Source organism: Myotis daubentonii, chromosome 7, assembly GCF_963259705.1.
Source record: "Myotis daubentonii chromosome 7, mMyoDau2.1, whole genome shotgun sequence".
NCBI lineage: Eukaryota > Metazoa > Chordata > Mammalia > Chiroptera > Vespertilionidae > Myotis > Myotis daubentonii.
This window is the reverse complement of record NC_081846.1, coordinates 34,142,152-34,169,399: the sequence shown is the minus strand read 5'-3', so window position 1 is coordinate 34,169,399 and position 27,248 is coordinate 34,142,152. Positions and strand designations below refer to the sequence as shown.

Below are 27,248 nucleotides of genomic sequence, written 5' to 3'. Positions count from 1 at the left end.
AAGGGCTGTCCTAGACATCTGAGCCCCTCGAATGCCCAGGTGGGGGGCACGCCACTGCCACCAGCGTCTCCCAGCACGGCCCCGGACTGGGCTGCCAGGCGCCCCCTGGACAGCGGGAGAGACCGCCACTCTGGGTCCCTGGCCCCTCTGCACCTCCAAAGACAAACCGCCTTCTGAGACTGAGCCGAGTTCACTCCAGGTGACCCTCGCCGGGTTCTGGATTCTGTTTCTGAGTGAGGAACCCATCAGTCCTGCTCCGCGTGCAGTTCCTTCCAGAAACTGCATCGAAACCCCAGGTAACCGCACGCTGGAGAGCCAGCTGGCAGGACCTCCCACCGACCCAGAGCCCGCACGCCGGGTCCTCTGCCGCCCGAGCCACATTTCGCTCCACCAGTGGCCCAACGAGGGTCCTCTCACCCCAGTGCCCGGGCCGTGGGGGTCTGGCCCACTCCAGCACCCGAGAAGCCGGCGGAACTGACGTTCTGCGCCAGCACACGCGCACCCCCTCCCACACACCTCCGGGGGCAGCAACGTGACAGGGAAAACACACTTGCTTTACTGGGGTCAGTTTGCTCAATAAGAAAAACCGAAGACAACTTCCCAACATTCAGAGGAAACACAGTATCTCAGGCTGCTCTCCGTCACTGTCACCGAACAAGGGCAGTCTGCGCAGAGGAGCCAGGGTAAGGCACATCTGAGGGGTGGAGCAGACCGTCCGCACCTGGATGCAGACCCGCCCCTGCACTTCCCGCTGCAGGAGGGTATGCAGTGACCAACCACCCTCAAATCGCTGGCTCCTCGAGGGGGAAGGAGATAGCACGCCCTCCTGGCGAGGCTGCTGGCACAGGACAGAAGCCCCCACCCCACACCCCCTCCTCCACACCCCGGCGGCACAGCCACAGGACACTGACGCGGGACCAGCTCTACAAGGACCCTGGTGCTGCCCACTCCTAGCTCCTGGGCTTCTGGCCTCCAGAACTGAGGATACACTTATGTTTCAGCGCCCCCAGCGGGTGGTACTCGTTACAGCAGCCCCGGGAAACTAATACATCCTCCGATTGGTTACAAGTTTCTGCTCTTTCTATGCATTCACCCAGGGCGTGTGCTCCCGTGCGTGTTCCCTCTCTCTCTCTCTCTCTCTCTCTCTCTCTCTCTCTCTCTCTCTCTCTCTCTCTCTCTCTTGCTCTTCTCCTCTCCCTGTCTCTCTCTTTCTCTCCCCTTGTGCTTGCTATGGTCTCTGGCTTTGCAACCTTTAGCCAAGAACTTCAGACCTAATTTTCATGCCTCTGTAAGGAGAGATCATTCTTTTTGACATCTGTAAGGCCCCTTCCAATTTTAAAATCACCTCTTCACCACCCTCCCCCCAAGATACAGTGTATCTTTTCAATATTTTACACTCGCAAGCATCAGCCACTTGCAATTGGCTTGTATAATTTTTTCAGGTATTATACTAGTACGTGCATCAACAAAACCAAAATGAAATACTCATACCCATTTGCCATGAACCCAAAAGTTCAGTAATTAGATAGAAGTCAGCCAGGAGCTTCAGCACCCAGGCTGTGAGGAAGTGAGAATGTGACCAGTAAAAGTTATAAACGTGTCAATTGAGACTGCAGCGGGCTCACCCAACAGTGGCAGCTGGGCGCTGGAGAAACATGGTCTCACCGGTGAGTGAAAGAACTTAAAATTCGTTTTCTGCAGCCGACCTCAGAACCAGAGGGAAAGCCTCGGGGGAAAGGGAGTGGGCACCAGGCTGGTCCTCCACTCAAGCCCTGCGTCTCACCCCAGCCAACCAACCACTTTCTACCACCGTCTTAGAGGGCACCACCTGACTCGACACCCAGTTTCATTTTTAAGGCAGATCTGACAACTGCCTGTTTTATAACCCAAATTCGTGACCTTCCTGCAGGCTCTTTCACCCAACTTCGTATTCCCAGCACATAAGGTGCAGCCTGGCCCAGGGCCCACCCTATAAGCGTTACGTAATGGTGTTCCACCTGCTCTGAGGCCACATACCATTACCATTAAGTGCCTTCAGGGATAAGCTTATGTTGGAAAGTGTCCCCGACCTCCGCTCCAGAAGACAGTGACACGTCTGGCGCACACAGCTGCATACAGGTGCGCGGGGAGCGAGGCAGGCAGGGGCAGGCACAGGGCTCTGTCCCGGTGATGACATCTCGATGAGGAGGGACGAGGGAGGCCCCTTTCACTTAGATCTGCTCCTGCCAAAGGCGTGGGGAGGTCACCGGGGTAAGCAGGCAAAGTGCTGGACAGAACCGAGCGGCGCTGGGCTGGATCGCCCCGTGCTGCACTGACAGCGGAAGCGACTCGCTCGCCTCCCTGAGAACAGTGCGCCCTGGTCTGAACTCCACCTCACGCTCAGTGCATCACATTTCTGCTTCCCCCGAAGGCAGGTCGTGGGGTTCCCTGACAACTGCCCTGAGCTCGCCTTCGACGTGAGCCACAGTCTTCATTTCTTCCCCACGTGGGTGAGAGGTCAAACTGGACATACCGACCACGAAGGGGCTGCGGGCACACGTGTGTTGTGACCAGCACACAGGAAGGGTAGAAACATCTTTTAGAAAGACTTAAATCAAGGGTGTCCCTTCTAACTACCGTAACCAATTACCCTGAAGTTTTAAGGTTACTGTCCCGATTCCTGGCCTTGGGCCTGGGAACCAGCGTGGGGTTTGGGAGGCTGGAGTTAAGGGAACAGCTGGGTTCCCAGCCCCCGGGAGCTCAGCGTAGACGGGCAGAGCTGCACGGAGCCCTGTATGGAAGGGCGTCTGCACAGAGAGGCATCGGTGCCCCATCTGTGTTGTCGTTCTGCTTTAAGGGGGGAAGGAGCAGACGGAATTTTCCTATTCCAAAGAGGGGGAAAAAAGCTTAGAGTAAACACTGCCACAGATGTTTGACATTTCTGCTTCTATCATTTTGGCTAATTGGACTGAAAGCTATTAACGTATCATTAACATTCTGCAAGCAACAGAGATGGATGTGATAACAGCGAGCCTTCACTAGTTTGCATTTCTTCCCCGTCACCTCCACTTTCCTCACTCTGCTGATGCCGTGGCCACCATCACCACCCAGATCACCTGGGCAGACCACGAAGATCCGTGGGACACCGGCCGAGGCCCTGGGCCAGCTCGCAGCAGGGAAGGCCCAGGTCCACCCGTGCTGCCGCCTGCCCGCCTCTCTCCTGAGCGTTTCGGCACAGCAGAGCACGGTGCCACGGAGCCCACAGCCTGCGTGTGGCGGCCCAGTGCCCAGAGGGGGACATCGAGAACACAGGCCCGTCTTGTCCTTACTCCACTCACAGCCCAGCAGGGGGCTGACTGTCTCCAGCTCCCAACTCATCCCTGTGCGTAGGGAAGTATAAAGAAATTCACCCGCCTGTCCTTTATTTCACTTTTTTTAACCATTCAACTTTACTTTTCCATGCAAAAACAAAGAACGAAAATTTGCCTTGCGTTTCAAACTCTAGTACTATTTCCCTTTTCCATAAACAGTGGGAGGAGCATTCTTCTAGCATCTGATCAAATGTGGTCAACCAGCCGCGATCCTTCCCTCAGGTGCAAACAGGCCTCAGGTCGCCCGGCTCTGGTACTGGGTCTCCTACCTCACAGGTTAGATTCCCGTCCACGAAAACCTTTTCAACATTTGCCTAAAATTTTCTTCTTCCTGACTCAGCCCATGATGAAATAGAAAGAATGCCTGCAAAATGTATTGCTTCCTAGTTGTTTAGGACAGGGGTCCTCAAACTACGGCCCGCAGGCCACATGCAAATACAAATATTGTATTTGTTCCCGTTTTGTTTTTTTTTACTTCAAAATAAGATATGTGCAGTGTGCATAGGAACTTGTTCATAGTTTTTTTTTAAACTATAGTCCGGCCCTCCAACAGTCTGAGGGACAGTGAACTGGCCCCGTTTAAAAAGTTTGAGGACCCCTGGTTTAGGACAAGTGGAATGAGAGGGCTACATTGAAAAGAACCAAGAACCTTTTTCATTCCTCCCTAAGAGAATATAAAAAATCTTAATTACAAATGTGCCAGAAATTTTTTTAAATGAATTTTACTCTTTCTACTTTGACAAATATACTCAAGTCAGTAACTTACTAACACTGAGATTTTGGAGACAGTTTGTATGGTGACATTTAAAAGAAATGTTGGACCACATGTTATTTTCACCCTGGGGACAAATTTTATCGGTAACATTTTAGTTTGTAAAATTTAACTGATCAGATTTCATTTCCTCTGCCAATTTTTTTTTTTAACTTACACTGATTTTTTTTTAAGTGACTCTATAATCTACACTAACAGGAGTGCCTAATGTGTGGTGACTGCTATGTGCTGCCGTGGTGCCACTCGGGCTGTGTCTGTGGTGACGTGGGGACTTCCTGAGCAGGCCAGGGTCTCCGGGACTTCATTTAACCCACATCTAAGTAAAATAAGAAAGGAGATGGGGAAAAAGAAAAAAACGAAAGGAAGACACTGCACTGTCCACCAGGAAAAGGGGTGTGGCTTCCCAAACAACCCTGCCGCCTCCGAGGGGCGTGTCCCCAGAGGACGCGGGATTTTGAAAATAGCTACACACTAGTAAGTGTTTCAGAGCCTGTCATCGCAGTAACGTCCAGCGTGCACTGGCAAGTGTGTTACACACTCACTGAGAGACGAGCACGTGGGATGGGCTGAGTCAGGGACACGCTGTGGAAACCAGAACCCGCCTCCCGGAAGCTGGGAGGCTGGCAGCTCCACGCTGGCCTTTTAAACCTCAGACATGGCACAGACCAGCTCCCTGACACAGCCCAGCTTCTCGTGAGTGACAAGCCGGCGCCTGTGTCATGACAGCGACTGGCGTGTGTCATGTCAGGTCAGCAATGACCTTGGGGACATGTCACCATGCAGTTACTGCTCGCCAGGACTTGGGGGGCTCCTATCGGAAAACCTTTACAGAACGAGAGGGGTTCTGTTATTGATTCAACCATTTTTCTTACCCGACAGTAATCATTCGTCTTAGTATCTAACATTTCATTTTCCCCTAAAACTTTCCCCAAATAGCGGACATTCGGGTTTCCCTCTAACTGTCTCCAATGATTCTGCAGGGAGAACTTCCCAGGCGCCTCCCACCTGGGAAGGAGGCTGGCTTCTCCTCCCTCCACTCCACTCCGCATGAAAGACCCAGCTTTCATTCTTTGCCTACGCTCTTTGGACTCTTAGTCTGTTATATTTGTCATATGGGTGGTGCGGGGCTGAAATTCCCAGCTGTAAGGTAGTGTTTTCTGTTCGGGGTGGGGGTAGGAAGCTCCAGGTTGCTGCCTCACCTGTGCGCTCACTGCTGGAAAGAACTGGAATGAAAGAGACAGCTCACAGGTCACCGTGCGATGAAGGACCACCCTCCTGGAGGTGAGAGGAGGTGCCATCACAGCCTTCACGCTGGCATGTCACCCATCCCCAGGCTCTCAGCCAGGAACCTGCTGGCCTCTGGCCTAGACAGATTTGGGGCTGCCAGGGCCCGGGAGGGAGATTTTTGTTCACAAATGTGAGTTGCTTGAGAGCCTATGAGAAGCTGAAGATCCACTCACTGCAGGAAGGAATCCTGCCGGGTTCAGCTCACAAGGACCTGGGAATGTCAGGGATAGCTGCTCCTCAGTCGCACCTGGCGAAAGCCCCTCAGCAAAGCCCTTCTGTGGCCGCAGCAGCAGCGACCCCGCTGACCCTCGCTCCCGGGGCTCCCGGGCCTCCGTGGCAGGCAGGCCCCTACCACGCCCGCCACACCCACACCTGGAGGAGGGTTTGCTCCAGACCTGATGAAGAAGTTTCTCAACCAGCCTGACTTCATCCTGGCACTGCCACCCACTTCATAGCTCAGGCTCCTTGTAAAAGTGGCTGCCAGCAGTTAATTCCAGAGCCGCAGGAAGGAAGCTCTATGGACATCCTTAAGTTTGTCACTGCCAACCTTCAAACCTCCCACTCAACCACCAGGGAGCCAGTGGGCCTCTCCCTTCCCCACCACCCGGGAGGCACCGGCTGGGGCTCTGCCTCCTGGGCTCCAGGTCCTTCCACCCAAGCGGCTCTGCAACCCTGAGCTGGGCCGCATCAGCCGCTCTGAGAGAAAAGGAATCAGAGAGCGATGTCCCCGGGACAGGACACAGCCTCCTGGCCGGCCGGGGGAAGTGTCTCAGGCGGGTCCTTGTGCGAATTCCCACACAGTACTGAACGGCCTGCCTTTCTTTCCTCCTTCAAGGGAGAGAGTTAAAAGCCGAGTGGTGGTCGCTGTAACAGGGTGAATATTAAGCACATGAGACGGAAACTCGGATTACACGCCAAACGCCACTCACAATTCTAATTAGCAGCCATGAGCAAGGCACTGATAGCCGAGGAGTGAGTGGCAGCTGTGAAATCCCATCAGAGGTGTGAAGGTCACAAGTAGACGAACGGAGTGCGTGTGACCTCCAAGAAGCCAGCAGTGAGATCGCAGCAGGCCTGGCCACCGAGAGGCAACGGGGCAACTTCACAGCTGTGAGAGCAGCTTGTTGAAACACTGCATGTGCACGATACACACACGGTGTGGGTTTAATTTTATCACAAAAAAGTTATGTTCCAGTCCAAACCCCCAACACCTGATGTGACCTTATTTAGAAGCAGGGTCTTTGCAGAGGTGATCAAGTTAAGATGACGTCCTAGTAAAGGAGGGTGGCCCTACCTCCAGTCCTGGAGTCCTGGTGAGAAGAGGGACATTTGGACCAGAGACAAGGCCACCTGGCGACTGAGGCAGAGACTGGAGTGACGTGTGTACAGACCAAGGACACCAACAGCCGCTGGCCACCCGCAGAAGCGGGGAGAGAGGCAGGGAACAGATTCCCCCTCAGAGCCCGGGAGGACCAACCTGTCCACCTCCACCGAGACTCCTGGCCCCGGCGCTGGGAGGGAACACAGCCTGTTGTTTTAGGCCAGTTTGTGGTCACTTGTGGCAGCTCCAGGACTCCACCCGCATATCTCTCTCTCACACACACACACAATTAAAAACATACTTGCCTGTACAAAAACTTTACTCTGGATGACATTCAAGGAATCAAAAGCTCCCTACTGAGTTACCTACTTTTGCCTTGTTAATTCACTAGTTAAAAAACACACATAACATTTAAATCTGTTGTCATTTAAATTGTGTCTTTAAAATGACCTAAATTGTGTGAATGAGCTCTCTTTGCCACAGGAATAAAATACCAACCAAACACACACAACTAAAATACAGCAAATATTACCCTCTGAGATCCCGCCAAACTCGATCTGATGAAAGTGTGCTCCGGCGAAGGTCGGAAGGTCACACAAGAGGGTTCCGAGAGCGAGAACCCTGAAGCAGGAAGGCCCTCACCACCCCTCCCAGCAATCTAAAGGGCCCTGGTTTGGTCAGAGGAACACTAGAGGGCATTTACACGTTAATTAAATCAAAAGAACAGCCCTGTGCAGACGTGAGAAGCCGCAGGGAGCTCCAAGGAGCTATGTGGACGGGCGGGTCACCCAGCCCCACCACCAGCAACGTGTTTTTCATTTAAAGTCGCTGCCCATGTGTGGCTGGAGGCAAGTGACCACTCCGGCAGTTGTAAGAGGAAGGAGCATACGTTAGAAGGTAGTAAAAACACCAGGAAATGGAAAGGTCTCCCAGCTCAAAGTCCAACCCCCTTGGCCTGGTGCCCGCAACACCACCATCAGCTGTGGCTAACCTGACCCTTGGTCTCCACAGGCAGAGCTGACGACTCACGACTCACAGCTGGGGCTGAGCCATAATCGGCTTCTAGCTCCTGCACCCCCGGGAGGGGATGCCACGGCTCCCATGCTCTCCATAAACCTGTGCAGAGACACTTCCGTTCCAACTCCAGAACATTCCGCACGCAGCTTCCCAGTAAAGCACGCACGGGCTCTGAGCGACAGGAATGCCCTCAACAAGAATGGCAACCACTTTGCAGTCACAGGCTCCCGGCTGTGAGGAAGAGCTTCCACGGTAAGACAGGGAGAATCAAGGCTTTTCTGTCGTTTTCTTTCTGAGACAACCACGGTCCCTTCCTGCTGCCATGTGGAGACCCGCTGGGGGCACATGGATGGGATGTGGGACTCAGTTTCCTGGTCTGTGTAGACACGGCCACCTGCCTGGTTCAGGCAGGCGCAGGTGGCCAGGCTCTGAGAAACGGGTTCAGGGGCTAAGGGGCTTCCAGCAAGACAGCACCCAGAGGCCCTGATGCACGTCCACTGGGTGCACCTGGCTGGGTGCTGCTCCAAGCTCCCAGCACCCCCACACCCTTGACCTGGGGTCAATCAGTGAGAGGTGCCCGGGTGAGCTCCTGAGGTGCAGGGAGAAGACCGTGGACTGTCCTCCTCCTGACGCAGGGGCCTCGGGCGCGGGCCTGAGGGGGGAGATGTTTCCACTGTGCAGCTGAGGAAAGAGCGTCCTTTCGTGTACAAACGCACGCAGTTCTACCCTTTAAAACTGTGTTTAGGAAACTGTATGCGATACCAGGAAATTCAGTAGAGTAAAACGTGTTACTTGAAAAACCGAAGAATCTGGGCTATTAGGGGTCGTAATTTTGGTACGATTTTTACTTTTAATGAATGAACATTCAAGAGAAATGCCTTCATGCTAATAAAAATACAAGGCTAGTTACAAAGACAGCACAGTCAGGCCCCAATGTTACAAAACAAACTGTGACCGTGCAAAGGGACAAGAACGCAGCCACAGCAAAGACAACACAGGGGGAGGGAGAGGCATCCCTGAGTGAGAGGGCCGGAGACTCCGGTACCAGCCACGGCACCAGCCAGGCAGACAGACACCGCGCCTAAGGAGAGCAGCCAGCGCATCCCCAGGGGCAGGGCTCGCATCGGAGTGCCTGAGGGTGTGGTGGGCGGTGCAGGCAGCTTTACCTGGAGAGGGGATCACTCCACCTGCTATCAGGTCACCCAGACACTGAGCGGCTGGGGTCAGCAACCTATACAGTAGCTACACCTGAGGAACCAGCAAACCTCAGTCTAGGAAAATCAAAGCCACGCTCAGACACAAAGGAACAAACACAGCAGCCCGACCAGGTGCAGAGCCCAGGAGTGAGAAAGCCTCCCTAAGCTCTCGCCTCCCTCGCCTCTCTAAACCATGCATCTGCACACACTTTCCACCAGGGGCCATGTGTCTGCGCACGGATTCCCACTTTCAAGCCTTCGAGTTCACCTCCGGTCTTTCTAAATCATCCTCTGTCTGGGTCACACAGAAAATCGGCCTCTCCATGGAGACCACCACAAGGCTTTTATGTGTTTATAAAGTTCCGCAAATTAATGGCCGAGCCCCAAGCGAAGATGGCCACAGGACCCATCCCTCCACACTATCCAAAGGTTCCACAGGCCCCAGGACAGGAGTTAGACACGGAACAGGTGTTACAGGAAACATAGGAAGCTAGACTACTGCTAAAAACACATCTAAGGGACGCAACAGGGTGAAATGTTCAACTTAAAGAAAAGGCAAAATCAAAGGCAACAGGATGGAGCACAGGACGAGGAGGGGAGGGAACGCTACAGGACACAGCCGCCTCTCCTCTCTCCAAACAAGACAAGCGCTACCATGAAGAAAGGGCATAGTTACCTGCATCCATATCTGCAAAGAATGGAACAGCCAGTAAGAAAAAGAAGGAACCAGAAATTCAGTGTCTCAGAGTTGGATTTTACAAGGTTATACGGAGAGAAAATATAATTTAGAAAAACTGCCTGTGAACTAGGCCTGGATTAGGGACACAGGGGCTGCTGGGTTCCTATCGGCATTTTATTTACAGCAGAAAATATGGATATGTTATCTGGAGAAGTAAAGGCCTAATGGCGAATAAAACATCTTATTCTCATGCAAAATGACCATTACATGTTTATCACACTCTATAAAGGGGGAACATATTCCAACAGGTGGTGGTAGGCATCTGAACGTCTCATATCTACGACTACGTCACAGGACGTACACGGTGTGGATAAACTCAACATCCCGGCCGGAGAAACGGCCAAGCAGTGTTTAAGAGAGTAAGACTGGACTGACATTTAGAAAGGTCAGGACTATTGGGAAGAAATCAATTCAAGAGTATTTCATGGTTCTACTCTTGCTCCGAATGCCACAGAGAATACGATCGGTCAGCGACCAATACTGGAGAAGAAACAATCTACCTAAGGATTTCTACTGCTTGGTGCGCTATTACCTTCTTGGCATGTGATACATGGAAGTAATGATTTAGGATATGCTACAGGAAATGTAAAAGCTAAGCTCTCCTAAGCGTGAGCCTGCCTGCAGGCCGCGTACCTTCGGGAGACTCTTCCTGGACGTAGGTGCCGGTCAGGTAGCGGTGCACCAGGGCCGACTTGCCGCTGGCCAGATTGCCCACGATTCCCTGGAACAAAGCAACGGACGATCATTAAGGACCAGGGCGTCAGTCGGTTCCGCAATCTACAAGCGGAGGGAGTTAAAACGTGCAGTGCGTCTACACATGACCACACCGGGCACCGGCTGGAAGGGCAGAAATGGGCTCAGGGACCTTCCTGCTGGAGGAGAGGGACTGGGCTCCCTCGTCAGCATCCCCCTTCTCAGCTCCTCGCCAGCCCTAAGAGCGTGGACACCACCCCACACCTGCGGCTGAGGCGCTCTCCTAAACACCACGCGCGGTGGGTCCACCAGGAAAGGGTGTGAGTCAGGGCGTCGTGAACTGTGAACCCTCCGAGTCTGAGCCAGGAATGCTGAGTGAGGAACACTGTGGGCCATGGTGGCACGCAGAGCATACGGGGATAAGGAGGACATTCTGGTGCATGGTTACCTGCACCCAATTTGGGGGTAGGAGTTTGGAGCTGGGTCCAAATGAGCCACATGAGTTAATGACAATGTGGGGGCAGGGGTGGGAGGTGGAGGGACAAGGCTGGTACCAGGCAGAAGACAAGAGCAAGCCTGCTTCTCTGGAACACGGGTGCGGCTGCAGCGCGGGTGTTACTAATTTCACAAGCCTGGGACCCACTGCCCACTGCCTGCAGGCCAGAGCCCACACTCCAGGAGCAGCAGCAAACCGTCTCCCTCTGAAAGCTTGCACACCCTGTCTGCAGACACACAGGCCAGCAGCAGGTCTGTGGCACTCCCGCCCTTCTCCACCTGACCAGTTTGGGATGGTCTTCCTGCTCCTCCTCTGCACGCTGTGACTGCTGGGGATGTTCGTGGCTAGGTCCCCCCTACACTGAGATCCCCGAAGACCAAGAACTATGTCTCTGGGTCCTGGCAAGGACACCAACTCCACATCCCTACACTTACCAGTTTCTGGCCCCAACAAAGTGCCTGGTAAATATGGGATGGATGGAGGATGGATGAAGAGAGGGATGGAGGGAGGAAGAAAGGGATAAAGAGACGGATGGAGGGACACGACATGCCAAGGGAGGGAGAGTAGGACAGCTGGATGGGTGCACAGATGGGTGGGTGGAAGAAAGGAAAGACAGATGGAAGGAAAAGAGAATGGCTGGTTGGATAAACAGCTGATGAAGCCAATAACTAGAAGAACAAACACAGGAGAAAACACACTTGGCATGAAACTGAAAAATAAGTTAAAATCTGACCTTTCTGTATCCTATTACCCATCCAGCTCTCCCCAGGTACAGCCCTTTAGTTTCTCACCTTCCCCAGCTCCCAAACTGCACCCCCAGACACCTAGACCTTCCCACATCCGCCAATGCCCGAAAGACTCCTGCTGCTCTGGTCAGCAAGCAGTTCCGATGTCACCTCCTCCGGAAAGCCTTCCTAGAGCCACAGCCTCAAGGAGCAGGGCTCCTCCACGCTCTGTGGTGCCTCCTCACATGCTTCGTGGACCCCCCTCTTTATTTTCCCAGCATCAGTATGAGGTCTGACTCCCCGGGACTGACAACTCCCTAAGGGCAGGACTGTGTCTCCTTTGTCCTGGTTCTCTGCCTCCCAGCAACACTGGTTGAATGAGTGAATAAGTGAATGAATGAGTGAATGAGTGACCCAACACTAGTGAGTACACATGAGCTGCTCTTTTGCTGCGGCTGAAAGCCAGACTTCGCAGAAGATCCTAAATAAAGCTGTCTCCTTCCTGGTTTCTGATGTCTTCCTTTCACCTGAGGCCTCTATAATCCGTGAATTTCTACCTATTAATTATTCTTTTGCTCAAGGGCACCTGCTGTTTGTCAGCTTCATGCTGAGAAAATCCAAAACAGCGTGCCACAGAATTAAATTTTTAATTAAGATTAGAGTGCCTCTTTCCCGAGGAGGAAAACGCTCAGAATCAAACACCGTGTAACCCGGTGCCTTCTGCGCGTGGCAACGGCCCTTCCTTCCTATGTGCCCACAACATGCCAAGAACTGAGTGACCCATCAGGAGGAACAAACCAGTCAGTCCTGGGGGGCGTGGGTGTTACTGATGTGAACGGCCATCTCATAGACCTACATTCGCCACCCAGAGCATTATTCTAACCTGAAACACTGGCAGAAACCAGCAGCCGGCTGTGGGAAGGAAAAGAAGAGCGAAGGACAATGCTCGTTCCGCTGCACTGGGCCCGGGAGCCGCTGCAAGTACAACAGGAGAGAACGCAGGCAGCCAGCCTGGGCCTGCAGGCTCCGTGGGGGGAGGGGGGGACGGGACGGACAAGGCAGCACGGGACAGTGTCCCGGCAATGACAGACCTGCTGGCGTGAGGTGGCTGGGGTGGTCACCCCGGCCCTTCGTCCTGGGGCAGGGCCACGAACCCTCAGGGAGCTGCGCTCCACATCGCCAGTTCATGAGGGAACGAGAGCGCCGTCTCTCCCCGCACTGACCTCCCTGCCTCCCAAACTCCACCCCTCACCTGCTAACCATGTGGTTTGCTGAAAAGGAAATCTAGGCTCTTAGTAAAAATCCCAGTTGGGAATTCAACGAAAACACAGAAGTCAGACGTGACTAGAGGCTGATGAACATGCCCCTCTACAGGCAAGACAGCTACGCTGGCTTCACTCTTTCTGCCCGGACAAGAGCACCGAGCCTGCGCCTGGCATGCAGTGACCCACTGGTGCAACCGCCATTGATCATCTAACCCTAACACAACCTCAGGACACAGCATGGCACTACCACTCTTGAAAACAGAGCAAACACTGAGCTGTTTTCTCTGAGACTCCAGAAGATGGATTGCAAAATGTTACATAAAGAGTCCATCTGAGGCTGGCTATGATGTCACTTAATTCTGTTTGTGAGACAGAGCCAGGGGTCCCGAAGGCGCTGACCTAAGGGGCCACCTGCCTTGTGGTGCTGGACTAGGCAGGAGACAATTGCAGCCCTGTGGACACAGAGGCTGCCTCCGAACAATGGAGCACTTTCTGTAGATGCTGCAACTCCTTAGCACAGAAGGGATCTGCCCTGGAGGCCTAAGAGGACAAACTGCCTGCGGCCTCCACCAGGGGGCGCCCGCCCGGAGCAGAGCCAGCCTTCCACGGGGGTCAGGGGCAGGAGGAAAAGAACCTCCCCAAAGGACCTGCAGAACCACTCACATTCCTTATCCAGGATGGAGTCAAGCCTTCGGAGAATTCAAACAAACCTTCAGGTAGTTACTTGTGGAGAACAGGAGTCCATGCTCCCCTTGATGCCACACCTCCTGCACCCCTGGCCACTGATTGCAGATGTTTGCGTGCTGTTCAACTGGCAGAAAACACATCTGTGCTATAAGCAGCCTTACTATGGGCTGGCAGAACCCCGACACCTTTAACTCTCAAAACCGGGGCTATGGCAGGGGGTCTGACACTCGGCGAATACAGTCAGTCTGTAATTACTACAATTTAGACAAATAAAATTTCAAATCCAGCTCCTCAGCTGCACGAGCCACACTTCAAGTGCTCCACAGTCACATGGGGCCAGGGGCCAGGGGCCAGGAGCGGCCGCCCTGGAAGTGAGGACAGAACCTGTCCCCGGCTCACACCCCAGCTCCGCCCTTACTAACTGGCTCCTTCGAGCCTCAGTCTCCCCACCTGTGGGATGGGGGTGGTCAGGGTTAAATGAGACGGTATAGGAAGCACTCACAAAGGCCTGCACAGAGGAAGGGTTTTACAGTGCAGTCACGTTGTCATGGAGACCCCATCCCCGAGTCTCACTCCCATGGCAGGACCGACACAGCATGTGGTTTCCTGAGGGTGTACGGGAAACTGGCCAACCTTCTGAAAAGCTCCTGTGACCATCATGCCAACTGTGTGGCATTCGACTGACAGGTGTTTCCTGACCATGCCAGGTCCGGGGGTCTCAGAACAGAGGCAGGAGGAGTGGCTGTTCCCAGGTCAGTCCTGTGGAACCCGTGCTTCCAAAACAGGCATGACTCACAGACCCTTTGTCTCCCGCAAGGGAAGAAACCCGCTGGCAGGTGCCCCAGAGAAGGCCAAGCTCTGGTGGGAGCGCGAGGCAAGGCGATGGGCCGGGCTGACACACAGCGAGGGCAGCGGGGACGGGGGACACGGTAACCCTGCCTCCCAATTTCAGGTGCCCTCCCACACGTCCTCCTTGCTTGTCCTGATGATGAAAGTCATACTCAAAGTCATATACACTCTCTCCACAATCTGGGTGTCCCGTGTTGCGCAATCTCATCTCAGAAGTGAGAAACCCAAGGGTCCTGCCCCTCTGAATGTCCAACCAGTGGAAGGTGTCCAAGGGCGTTGGGGTCACTGGGCAGACAGCCTGCAGCTACTAACAAATGGGGACCGGGGAGAACTGAGGCAGGCTTCATCAGTGTGTGCTGAGTGGGAGAGCTTACATGCTCCCACGTTATGGTCAGAGCCCATCACTGCAGAGGTATATATATATGTGTGTACACACACACACACACAGGGACAGACGGACATGCATACACACATACATTACACATACATATATACGTACACGAATACACAGACATATGCGTACATGCATGTACATACATACACATGCCATGCATATAAACACACACATAAATACACATATACAGGGTGTCCCAAAAAATGTATTCACACTTTAATAACTGATTTCTATTACACTTTGAAATTAAATGTATTTTAATAACTACTGCCTTTATAATTATTCAAAGTGTGCATACATTTTTGGGACATCCTGTATACATACATATATATGCATACACACATATGCACATGCACGTACATACACCCACATATATTTTGTTAATCATTACCTGAGGATATTTTTTTCCCATTGATTTTTAGAGCGAGTGGCAGGGAGGAAGAGAGAGAAACATCGATATGAGAGAGACACATAGATAGATTGCCTCCCTCACATGCCCTGACTGGGGCTGGGGATCAAATCTGCAACCCAGGTATAAGCCCTTGACTGGAATCAAACCTGTGACCCTCCAGTGAGCAGGCCAACACTCTAACCCAGCCGTGGGCAAACTATGGCCCGCAGGCCGGATCCGGCCCGTTTGAAATGAATAAAACTAAAAAAAAAAAAAAGACTGTACCCTTTTATGTAATGATGTTTACTTTGAATTTATATTAGTTCACACAAACACTCCATCCATGCTTTTGTTCCAGCCCTCCGGTCCAGTTTAAGAACCCATTGTGGCCCTCGAGTCAAAAAGTTTGCCCACCCCTGCTCTAACCTCTGAGCCACATGGACCAGGGCAATATAGGAACATATGTGCACACATATACACACACCATACATATAAATACATACCTAAGTGGGTACACTTACACACACATAAATATGCATATATGCATATACACACATATATACAAACATATATACATGTGTGTACAAACTATACACACACACAGGTACATCCCCCCAAAGCCAGTTATTTCATAACAAAGAACATCACACTTCAAGATAAAGTCTGTCCCTTCCTTCACCCTAAATGGAAGTGGGGAGGCGGCTCTGGCTCAAAGGTGTGGCTGCAAGAGACCCAGGTCATGTTTCATAAGCCAATTGTAAGCTTTAACTAATGTCACTGAAATAATAGAGTTTGTACTAAAAACAAAATTCTTCTTTTAATTTTATGCCACTACTTTGCAATGTAGTAACAGTCACATTTTTTAAATGATGAATTCCAAAGCTTCATGAATCGTTCTAGAAATTTTCCATGACATCCAACAAAGGATAAATAAAGCCATATGTGTGTGTGTGTGTGTGTGTGTGTGTGTGTGTGAGAGAGAGAGAGAGAGAGAGAGAGAGAGAGAGAGAGAGAGAGAGAGAAACACACACACACACATAAACACACAAACAAGAGCAGATGATGGAGGGACCTGGCCTGTGCACACAGGCTGCTCTGGCTGTTTGTTCATCTCGGCCTCACAGGCACTCAGGGCTCCACCCCCAAACTGCCAGCTACACCTGGCCCTTCTAGGGACACACCCAGAGGCAAGCTCCACTCTGGGCCCAGGGACAAGCAGGCCCCAGGGATGCAGGCCTGGGTGTGATCAGGTCACCGCCTGCCGCGGAGCCCCCTCCTGCAGGTGAGCACAGACCACTGCCAAGGCCCGGGACGCACTCACCACTTTGAGCTCCGGGACAGATCGACTCAACGTCCATTCCTGGCTGTTCACAAAGGCATCTGCAAAACAGGAGGGTGACAGAGTGAGGCACAGGACACTGAATGCAAGGTCAGAACGCCCCGATGCGCCAGGTTTCAGACCAGGACACGCCCAGGCAGACAGAGCTCCTGATGGCACCTCCGTGCAGGACTGTGACCTGCCGAGTAGACACGGCAGCTCCGATTCCAAGTCTACGCTCTGCCCCCCTAAACCCACTCTGCCCATGACTCCAGGGCTCTGTGGCTTCCACTTCCCTCACCTCACGGGCTCCTGCCCAGCCCATAGGCCCTGCCCCATCCAGGACGCCCCAACTGTGCGCATTCACTGGAGTGGAGACGCAGGAGGCACCTGGCTGCCCGGAACGGACCCTGTAGCCAGTCAGCCAACTTTCGGGCCCTTTGGTTTTTTACTCAAAGTCCCTTGTCTGAAATCCCAAAAACCATGCTACAGAACAGCGGATCTCAACCTGTGGGTCGCGACCCCTTTGGCGGTTTCACAGGGGTCGCCTAAGACCATCCTGCATATCAGATATTTACATTACGATTCATAACAGTAGCAACATTACAGTTATGAAGTAGCAACGCAAATAATTTTATGGTTGGGTCACAACATAAGGAACTGTATTTAAAGGGCCAGAAGGTTGAGAGCCACTGCATAGACTAGGATGATGACTGGATGTTAACAATGTAACATTTCACAGTGTAGAAGACTCTCTGCTGAAGTCCCGTTTCTCAGGAATACCCCTGAGGATGTCAGAAAGACCCCTGAGGATGTCAGAAAGACGAGTCCCCAGCCACCGTGGCCCTCAGCACAGCCATACCCTTAGCACCCTCGGGGGGCCTCCTGTGCCAGCCGTCTCTGCCTCTCGCCCCCGTGCACAGGTCAGGGAGGCCCATGCAGCACAGGTGACCCCTATGACCTGATCTCCCACACCCACAGGAGCCACTTCTCCTCAGTGAGAGCCATGGCACCCCCATACCCTGTGGGCGAGGAGCAGAGCTGGCCGCAGCTCTGGCCCTCTCCTTCCAAAGGGGACCCGCTTTCTGCGTATTTCCCACAAATTCAGAAATCTCATCACTCTGGCTCACAAATGCCCGTGTCCCAGTTTCAGAGAGATGGGTGAGCTCCCATGAAAGGGATGCGGCGTGGGGCCAATGGCAGAGCCGCGCGACCCGCTGGGGTCTGCGAGGAAGGACAGGAAGCGCACTCCGAGGGAGCACGGCGAACACAATCCATGGGGACACGAAAATGGGTGGGTGGCCATGCCACAGAGCCGACACCTGGCCCTGCAAAGGCGGAGGGAGGGCGGCCGGCGCTCAGGGGGAAGGAGGGAAGGGTGGCCGGTGGGTGCCGGGAGGCCAAAGCAGCTGGAGAAGATGCAAGACACCCAATTAACCTGCAATCCCTGGCTGAAAGGAGTGGAGATGAGTGCTCAGTATCACGTGCTGGGCTCTCCGGGAACCGCACGCAGGCCAGCTGGCAGAGCAGGTGGGCAGAGGTGCCCCTGCAGCTCTAAAGGCAAGATGTAAATGAGGGCCGCTCCTGTCCCCTTGAGGCGAACACGCTGGGGTGACCCCCAGGTGCACGGGAAGCTGTGCGCCTGGCCACCACTCTCTGGGCCTCCGGGCACCACCCTGAAGTGCCACCGATAAGACATCACCTGCAGGTGGATGAACGTGGATGGTGCCAGCAGGGGGCAGACCAGCCGGTGCCTGGCAAATGGTAACCAACACCCTCCTTACTAGCGAACATCGCTGATCACACTGAAAAAAACACTTTCCGTCACGACACACACCACCAGAAGATTATGTTTACCACAACCAGCACGCCTCCCCATTTGCTGCCGTCTGTGTCCCCCTCGCTTACAGCCTCAGACCTGTGTGGAGGCCAAGACAGCCCTGCACCTGCGCCAACCAGCTTCCGGTTGCCTAGGACCAGGGCCGGCCACCACGCTGGGTCTGCGGACGGCAGGGCATGGGCAAGGGGGGAGGGGCTGGGAGCCACTGTCCACATGTCAGCCACACAGGAGCCAGGTTCTGAAGCTGCCCGCCCTGCTGGCCCCACCCCTGGCGGGCTAGGGGGTCCCTCGGTGCACCCCTGAATCACAGCACAGTCGGTCTCTGAACAGACGGGACTGTCCCTAGAGGACATGCAGACTGGACCCTTGGTGGGTCTCAGGAAAGCGGTTTAGGTATTGGCCTGCAGACGTCCCCAAGTCTCTCCCTATTTTTTCAAAAGATGCGGCTACAAAGGATTCAAGCTGGTTTCAGATAAAAGCTCATCTCCAAACACACAGCTGCTTTTTCCCAGCCTCCCCTTCCAGGACCACCTCTGACCCCCGGCCCCCGCCACCTCCCAATGACAAGGACAAGACTCTGGACCCCAAGGAATGCAATTACCCACTGACACTGACAGATGAGAGGACAGACCTTGCCCATCTGCGGCAGCGAGCTGCCGGCGAAGTGAGGGAAAGACAACCAAAAACAAGGCCGCCCCGTTGTTTATTTTCACATCAACTCCCCGGAGAAGTTGCATCTCCCAACCCAACCAGACTACAGAGTCCCCTTATCCTCTGCTTGCTAATAACACTAACTGAGGGGCTCAGCTCTAGGTCTGTTTTCCAAAATGTTTGTTATGCAGAACCGCAAATTTAACCAGGAAATGTCAGGCCGTCATTAAACTGCACACAAAATATGCCCCCCGATTTGAAAGCCAGCAATGTTTCTGCTTGTAAAACCTCCTTGGGCCAAAGAACAGAAGCACAATGTGGCCTGGGATGAGGGGAGACACATTCCAAACCCCAACTGCTTAATTAGCTCCTCGTTGCCACCAGGGATCACGGATTAATCACCTAATGCCGCCTGGTGTTTTGAGCATCGAGCTATGAACCAGCAGGTCACGGTTCAATTCTTGGTAGGGCACATGCCTGGGTTGCAGGCTTGATCCCCAGTGTGGGGCGTGCAGGAGGCAGCTGATAAATGAACCTCTCTCATCATTGATGTTTCTATCTCTCTGTCCCCCTCTCTTTGAAATCAATAAAAATATATATTTTTTAAATCACCTAGTTCCTAGACACTAGCACACTGTAGACGGAATGAGCCCGCCTCCCAGCAGAGCTATGGACTCTCATCTCTCCTTCCAAGTTACCAACCAGAGCTGAACGTGTGGCCACGGCGGGAGCAACTTCACTGGCTCCCCTCCCACTCCATCCATTGGGCTCCAGTGACCACAAATACAGGTTCGACAAACCCCAGGAAATTACACACCAGTGTCAAAAAGAGAACCTGAAATTGCAGGTGAAATTTTAAAAACATGTTATCTCAGGGACTGAGACGTTTATGTGAAACCCTACATTTCACAAGGATTTTTAAAAAATTCTTTTTAGCAACAGAAAAGTGAAGGAGCGTTTATTTTTAGTTTAAAGCACTCGTAAACCCAAACTATAAATGAGAACCATGATGGGAAAACCAAGCCCGTCCACAGGAAACGGGGCCTGTGGACCGGGCCTCCCACAGCGACCCCGGGCGTGTCTGTGCGGAGGGAGGAAGGGCAGGTCCGTAATGAAATAAAGTCCATTTGAAGGCAGCAGGAAAGAGCTGGTGCCACCCTGCACACTGGTTCATGCACGACACTCGGTGACTGTCCAACGCAGGGCTCAGCAGATGCCCGCTGCACTGTTTTCCACGGTATGATTTAATTTCTAACTTGAAAACCCTCGAATCCTTGAAAATGGAAATAATGCACACAGCCCTGGGAGACCAGATTCGTTTCAGGCTTCCCCGGAAGTTCAGTGGGCTCAAAGACCACAAACAAGACAGTTTCCCACCCCCACATTCCCTGATAACCACCTCCCTCCCCCCCCATTTCATAAGGCCCCCCAAGTACAGGGTGACATGCACCAGGCCACCAAGACCCCCCCCAAATCACTGCCGCAGACGAGCCATGCCCTGGCTGAGTGCCCCAAGCATATTGCCGGAGGCCTGATGCGGCTCAGAATCCTTCCCAACCCGACCAGTGTCTGCCCGGATCCTTTCTCTTGTCTCCAGAGGAGCCCCCAAGGGAAATGTCGCCAGCCAGGAGGCGCTCTGGGGATCCATCTGCAAGCTTTTACCTTCTCAGAGGACCGGTGCCCCCTTTACCCTACATTGTCCTCCCAGTGTTCCTGAATGCTAAACGCTTCGTAACAAGCCTGCTTCCAGAACGCTCCGAGACCACTGTGGTGCCAGGTGTGTAAGTAAAGGCTTAAAAGAGTCCTATCTGGGGTGGGGAGAGATTAACCAGGGAACTTACAGGCATAGCCCAGGGACACAGACACTAGTGTGGTGAAGCCTGGGACGGGTGGAGGCGGGGTGGAGGAAGTCAATGGGGGGGGGGGGGGACCACAAAGGGAAATATCTGTAATACTTTCAACAATAAAGGTAAATTTAAAAAAAAAAAAAAAGATTCGTGTCTGAGGATAAGGAAAGTAGGTAGAGGATTGGGGAATGAGCATGGAGAGGAAGAAAACGTTCCTTTCCTCCTTCCAATAAAGAGATGCCTCCTACAGCCCGAGGCCCAGGACTTGAAGGGTTCTTTAAAATACTGTAACAGCTGAAACGAAAGTGCAAAGATTTTGAAAGTAAAAATGTTGAAGTGAGGATATTTTAGGAAAAGGTACGAGTCCGAAATTGCCAGAGAGAACAAATCGCCAGGTTAGATTCAAAGCCGTCGCTGTGAGATGAGACAGTGGACAGACACTGTTTTTCCTTCTGGGCTGAGTAAAACGTAAAACGTAACAGTAAAACGTAACCTCCACAGTGCAGCTTAGATGCTGGCGGAGGCAACCACCTTATTTGTGAAAGTTAAGCCAAAGCTGAAATAAGCAAGAAAAATTCTCCTGGTTCCAATAAACACTGATGAAAACAGGAGAGAAACTTGGCTCTTCGGTCATACACTGACCTCCTGTCAGTCCTGTGATGGATGTAATTGCATCCGACAGAAAGTATTAGCTCCATAAGGATTGCAAACAGTCAGTAATGTTTTTAATTCACAGTGCAATTGCTGTTGATAATGAGATGGCAGGATAGGAGAGGACAATGAATCCAGCAGAACAAGCCATCAGGATTAACTCTTTCCCACGGCCCTGAATGCCGGCCACATCGCCCGACGGAGAGGTTGGCAGGGGTGCGGGGGCAGGGTGGCCCTTGGACCCGGGATCACTCTTGCTCATAGCGGGGGCAGAAGGTCCAGGGGGCTCTGCGTCCTCACCATCACTGGCCCGTCACTCCATCTGGGAGTCACGGGGCTGGGTGGGTGCCAATGTGTCAACTTCTCCGGAAGGTGCTTCATGAGGAATGATGACAGGAAACACTGTGTTAACATAAAAACCATTGAAACCTGTAAAGAATTTTTGTGAGTTTATTTGAGCCAAACTGTCAACATATGCCAGGAAGCAGAATCTCAACGAATTGAGATAATGCTCCGGAGAATGGCGGGTTACATCTGTATTTATACATTGCAATTAAAGGAAGGGACCGCAGGTGGGTTACATGAAATCCTTTGGCGATAGAGAGGCGGGAGAAAGCAAAGCAGGGGGGGGAGGGGGGGGAACCCCTCGGATTGGATAAAAAGTAAAATGATAGGCACATACTTAGGTGGGTGCAGGAACAAGTAACATGATAATGAAGGAATTTGTGGTACCTGTCCTGGCGCCCAGCACATTAGGTTGTGCCCCAGGGGCTCCAGAAAAAGGGAAGTTACAAGTTACCAGACATTTCAAGAGAATGTTATTATAGATGCAAAAAGACACACAGGCTCAGTTAAGGTAAAGGTTGACCTTGTCAGTGAAGATACCAGCCTAGGATGTAACTACCCACCCAAACTGCTTTTAGTTAAAGTTTAATTTCAGACCATCCTTTGTGGTTCCTTTAGGTCTCTGAGTTTGCAAGCCCACCATGCAGGCCTCCCCTGAGCTTGTCAGGTCAGCATGTGGCCCCTTTCATCCCCAACTGTTACTAACCTACACCCCCTAGATCAGTGGTTCTCAACCTTGGCTGCACATTAGAATCGCCTAGGAATGTTTTTAAAATCCTAATTTCTGGGCCTCACCCTCCTGAAATTCTGTTTCTTTGTTACTAATGTTGTGGCCCCACCCCATAACAAAGAAACAGAATTTCCGGAGGACGAGGCCCAGAAGTCAGGATTTTACAAACATTCCCAGGTGATTCTAATCTTTAGCCAAGGTTGATAACCACTGCCCAAATGGAGGTGGGGCTGCCTGCTTAGAATCCAGGCTCTACTTTATCTGTAAAACCTGGCCTCTCCCTGCTCTCAGGCCCCTGAATCTTCTCTGCTACAGAAGCCCCCTTCCCTGCAGACCTGCAGCCAGCTGGTGCCTGGGCGCTTCCAGCTTCTCCCAACTGAACTGCCCCTGACCTACTAGACAACAGCAATCAAAAGGAAAGAGGGTGCGCCCTAGCCGTTTGGCTTGGTGGACAGAGCGTCAAACCTCGGACTGAGGGGACCAGGGTTCAATTCTGGTCAAGGGCATGTACCTCGGTCGCAGGCTGGATCTCGGCCCTCATAGGGAGGCAACCAACCAATGTTTCTCTCTCTCTGTCTCCCGTCCTCCCTTCCACTTTCTCTAAAGAATCCATGGAAAAATGTCCTCAGGTGAGGATTAAGAACAAGAACAACAAAAGGTAAAAAAAAAAAAAAAAAAAGAACAACAAAAGGTGGACGCTCTCTCTCTGCAGGGCGGGACAGTGCAGGGTCAGGTTGAGAGTCAGCGGAATAATCTTTCTCCACAAACAAGGCTGAGGGCAAGCCCAGGAAGCAGGCACGATCCCACTCGCTGTTCTGTGGCTGCTGCAGGATGACAATAAACTGCCCATTAGCTGTAATGCCCACAAACCTAATCACGGTCCCAGCAGCGGGTCTGCTGGGCCGACCGACAAACTGGGACCCAGCACTCCCTCCTCCCCAGGCGGCAGAGTGCAGAGGCCGGAGGGCCTGCCTCATGGTCACTGTCATCCATAGCACGAGTTACGAGCAATAGATTAGAAGTTGGAAAACATCCCAGCCGGTGTGGCTCAGTGGCTGAGCGTCAACCTATGAACCAAGAGGTCATGCTTCAATTCCTGGCCAGGGCACATGCCCGGGTTGTGGGCTTGATCCCCAATGGAGGCGTGCAGGAGACAGTTGATCAATGATTCTCTCTCATCATTGATGTTTCTATCTCTCTCTCCCTTCCTCTCTGAACTCAATAAAAATATCTATAATAATAAAAGGGTAATATGCTAATTAGACCAGACGTCCTTCCAGACGACCTTCCGGACGAAGCCATGGTGGCGGGGCTGAGCCCCTTGCACGAATTTTATGCATCAGGCCTCTAGTATTTATATAAAAAGAAGTTGGAAAACAAAACAAACATGCAAACTCCCTCCCTACTGGTCAGGGCAGCGCCCACCATCTCACTGCCAGTCCTGGCACCCCTTCCTCCTCCACACCTGCACCTCTCAATGGCCCTCTGGTCTCAAAAGAATTCCCAGCAACTGCAAAGACAGGGACGAAAGCCTGCCATCCACCGAGAGGGGTGGGGTAGTGCAGGCATCACAGCACCTACCAGGTGTCTGAGAACACCCCTGGCTCACTGCTCACACACAGCTCCTGGGGCAGGTCAGTCACCTTTGTCCCCTGGGCTAGATGCTCCCTCGTCTTGTGCACACAGGTGCGCTCTTGGGCCTGCTTCACTTCCTACAACCTCTCCTTTCCCCTGCAAGCTGCCCTCACACACCTAACCCTGTGCCCTGAGCAGCTCAGACAGACACAGAACGGACACTACTGCAGGTGTAGACCCCACCCCCCAGAATACACACCCTGCACAAAATCTGGCCGTGCGTGGAAAAGCCCCACACCAGATGACAGACAACACACTGAGCACAAATGCTGGTTCCGGCACGAGTCGCCAGAGCCCGCAGCTGTTCACCAGGAAATTAACTAGCTAGTTAGACAGCATGCAAGCAACTGCAGTGAAGGTTGTCTGGACTCGTACCCAACTAACCCGGGAGTGGTGGCCATCTCTCAGGGGTGGGATGTGGGGTGTGGTGTGCCTCCATGGACGTGTCTACACCTACCTTGACGGGCACTGGGCACATGGGGGCCAGTCCCCATGTGGTATCTGCCAGGAAGTTCCCCCATTTTCTGGCTTTGAATACAAAAGCCCTGGGGTGGATATTCAAAATCAAACTCATTATGCGTCCCTGGTGTCCTCTGGAGAAATCGGTATGATTTCGGCCGCTCCATCTATCCTGCAACTGGGGGACTCAACAGGATGGTGCTCCTTTCTTTGAACAGTTTCAGATACGTGGCATGTCTGTTTCTAGAAAATTAAATTTTGCATCTCCACCTCCCCTTGGAGTTTCCTGGATCTCATCAGCCACTGTCCCCAAGCTCAGTCAGTGCCCAGCCCAGTGGGTGAGCTGGGCAGCGTGGGGGAGGGGCAGCAGGATGGAACCACGCAGGAGGCCAGGTCCCCAGAGCAAGAGGCCGGCTCTCCCCTCAGGGCCTCTGAGGATGTCCCCGCTCAGGAAACTGAGCCGCCCCTGGCTCCACTGTGCAGTCCTTGCCGACACGGACCCTCCTGTGGTCACATCCACAAATGACCCTGGTTCTCTGATGACCTCAGGTGGCTGTGTGTCAGGGGAGGGAGGAGGAAAAGGTGGGTCAAAGCCAGTCACAGCCTCCTGGGGACCCCGTCTCAGAGGATGATCTTTCCGTCGAGGCCGCAAACAGACTTTGAGGCTGCAGTGGATTTACTTTTGCTTATTGAAGTGGAAATGTGCGACCATCCCCACCTGAGAGCCCGTCACTGGCGCACCTTTCCCTCCCTGGATGAGCAGACTCTGCAGGGAGGCAGGAGGTCCCAGCACTCAGCACCACAGAGCCGGGTCCCTCTGGAAGTGGGACTCCCCTGGGCCCTGCCCGGCCTGAGGAACGAGGCTGGAGGGAGGGAGAACAGCCCCTCCCAGTGCTCCGAGATCCCAGGCTCACAGCCTGGGCAGTAAGAAACCGGAGTGACTTCCAAGAAGGCTCTGGCACATGTAAATAGCAGCCGGAACCCACGCCAAACCCTCAGGCCCAGACTCAGTGTGTTTGCGTGGCTGCATTTAGAACTCTGAAAATACAACCACTTATTTGGACTGGACTGAAGGGAAAAAATCAGGAGCAAAGGAAAAGCACAACCACTTCACCCAAAGATACGGCAAGAGCAACAAAAATCCAAAAGCAATGCACCCACCCCAAGTCGACTGGGGTCTCCCCGGAGGGGAAGGCTGCCTGCCAAGCACAGCTCCCGGCAGCGACAGGAATGACAACCGAATCTGCCCGCTAAGGTAGAGGCACGCGCCGCCCACCCTCCTGGTCTAGGGCTAAGAATAAAACACGTTTTGCTTCTTGGTTAGCACTTTTATTTTAAACTAAAACCTGTGCCAAAGTGTTTCGAATATGTAATATCAAATGCTCCGATTTGGGCTTTGCCTGTGACACGATGTAACCTTTAGAGCCAGGCCTGCTGGCTGATGGGGGCGGGGGGGGGGGGGGTGAGGGAGGGAGGCAGGGTGTCTGGGATGCCCTTAAAAGGCCAGGTGCTGCCTTCACCTTCCAAAGGATGGGGTGGGATGGGGTGGGGGTTGGCCATTTGTTTTAAACATGTGTCCTCCGACCAGTAAAGCGAGGCCACTGCATGACCCCAAGTGTGAGCCAGGAAGAGCCCTCACCTCCAAGGAAGAGATAAGAGGAGCACCTTTGGACCCATGGGTGACTGGGGAGAAGGGACTTGTGTCAACAGCGCACAAACACCAGTGAGGAGCGACAGCCAACCGCGCATTTACTATAGTATTATTTTCATCAAACACACACAGCCATTAGATAAATTTACCACCAGACAAAATTAGCCCAGGGAAAATAGAGGAAACGTTTTTATAAACAGTGTCAATGCCACTAAATGTCCTTAAATGTGCAGTACACTCCAGAAAGCGAAGCATCCAGCCGACAGCTGACCTCCACCTCCCGGGCAGGGGTGCAGAACTGAGTTCACGGCCCACCTGCTCCGAGAGCCCAGCTCAGCCCTGCCGGCCAAGTCTCCCCAGTCGAGATCCGAGCCACGCACACCTGGTGCCCGCACAGGCACGCAGAAGAGTCCGCCGACACCCCAGCTCTGAACGCAGGAACCGCCCTCTGGGAAACGGTACGGATCCTTCATGACAGGGTTGAGGGAGACAGAGGTCTGAGGAGACCTCGACGGCAACCTGCCAGCTGACAGCAGGAGCTGGTGACCGAGGAGGCAGCCTGGGGCTTAGCGCTGGAGCTCTCCATCCACTCCACCTGTCCGTACATCTCTATTAGGCATCTCTCCAGAGAGGGCCGATCCATCACAGGGCTGCTGCTGGAACCAAGGGATGGACGCATGCAAAGCGCTTCCGGGCGCCCCGCCTTGCTGGCTTAGGTAGGTGTGGGTGCCCTGGCTGTTCCTGCCTTATTGTGACACAGCAACAAAACCAGCCTAAAAATAGGCACCAATGGTCTATGCCTCAAATAGCAGTTTGGTGGCAGGGCCTCGGTCACACCCTGCCGTGCACACCCTCTGTCTCCCCGCCCCACCCCCACCCCCAGCAGTCTGTCACCAGCACTGTGACTCACTGCCAGGCCCTCTGGAGGAACGCTGCCTG

At 53.1% G+C, this 27,248-nt stretch overlaps 1 protein-coding gene across 9 annotated transcripts in view; it reads right to left on the bottom strand.

Moving 5' to 3' along the window:
• Positions 1 to 27,248, bottom strand: part of AGAP1 (ArfGAP with GTPase domain, ankyrin repeat and PH domain 1) — a 409,239-nt gene that overhangs the window by 254,656 nt on the left and 127,335 nt on the right. For 5 of the 9 annotated variants that reach the window (XM_059703632.1, XM_059703634.1, XM_059703635.1 and 2 more), the window contains exons 2-3: positions 16,504 to 16,562; positions 10,316 to 10,403 (exon numbers count right to left, since the gene is read on the bottom strand). In XM_059703632.1, coding sequence (XP_059559615.1) covers positions 10,316 to 10,403; positions 16,504 to 16,562 — 147 coding nt within the window. Of the gene's footprint in view, positions 1 to 9,619; positions 9,632 to 10,315; positions 10,404 to 16,503; positions 16,563 to 27,248 lie in introns of all 9 variants that reach the window. The other 4 variants (XM_059703631.1, XM_059703629.1, XM_059703626.1 and 1 more) reach the window with 1 other exon arrangement.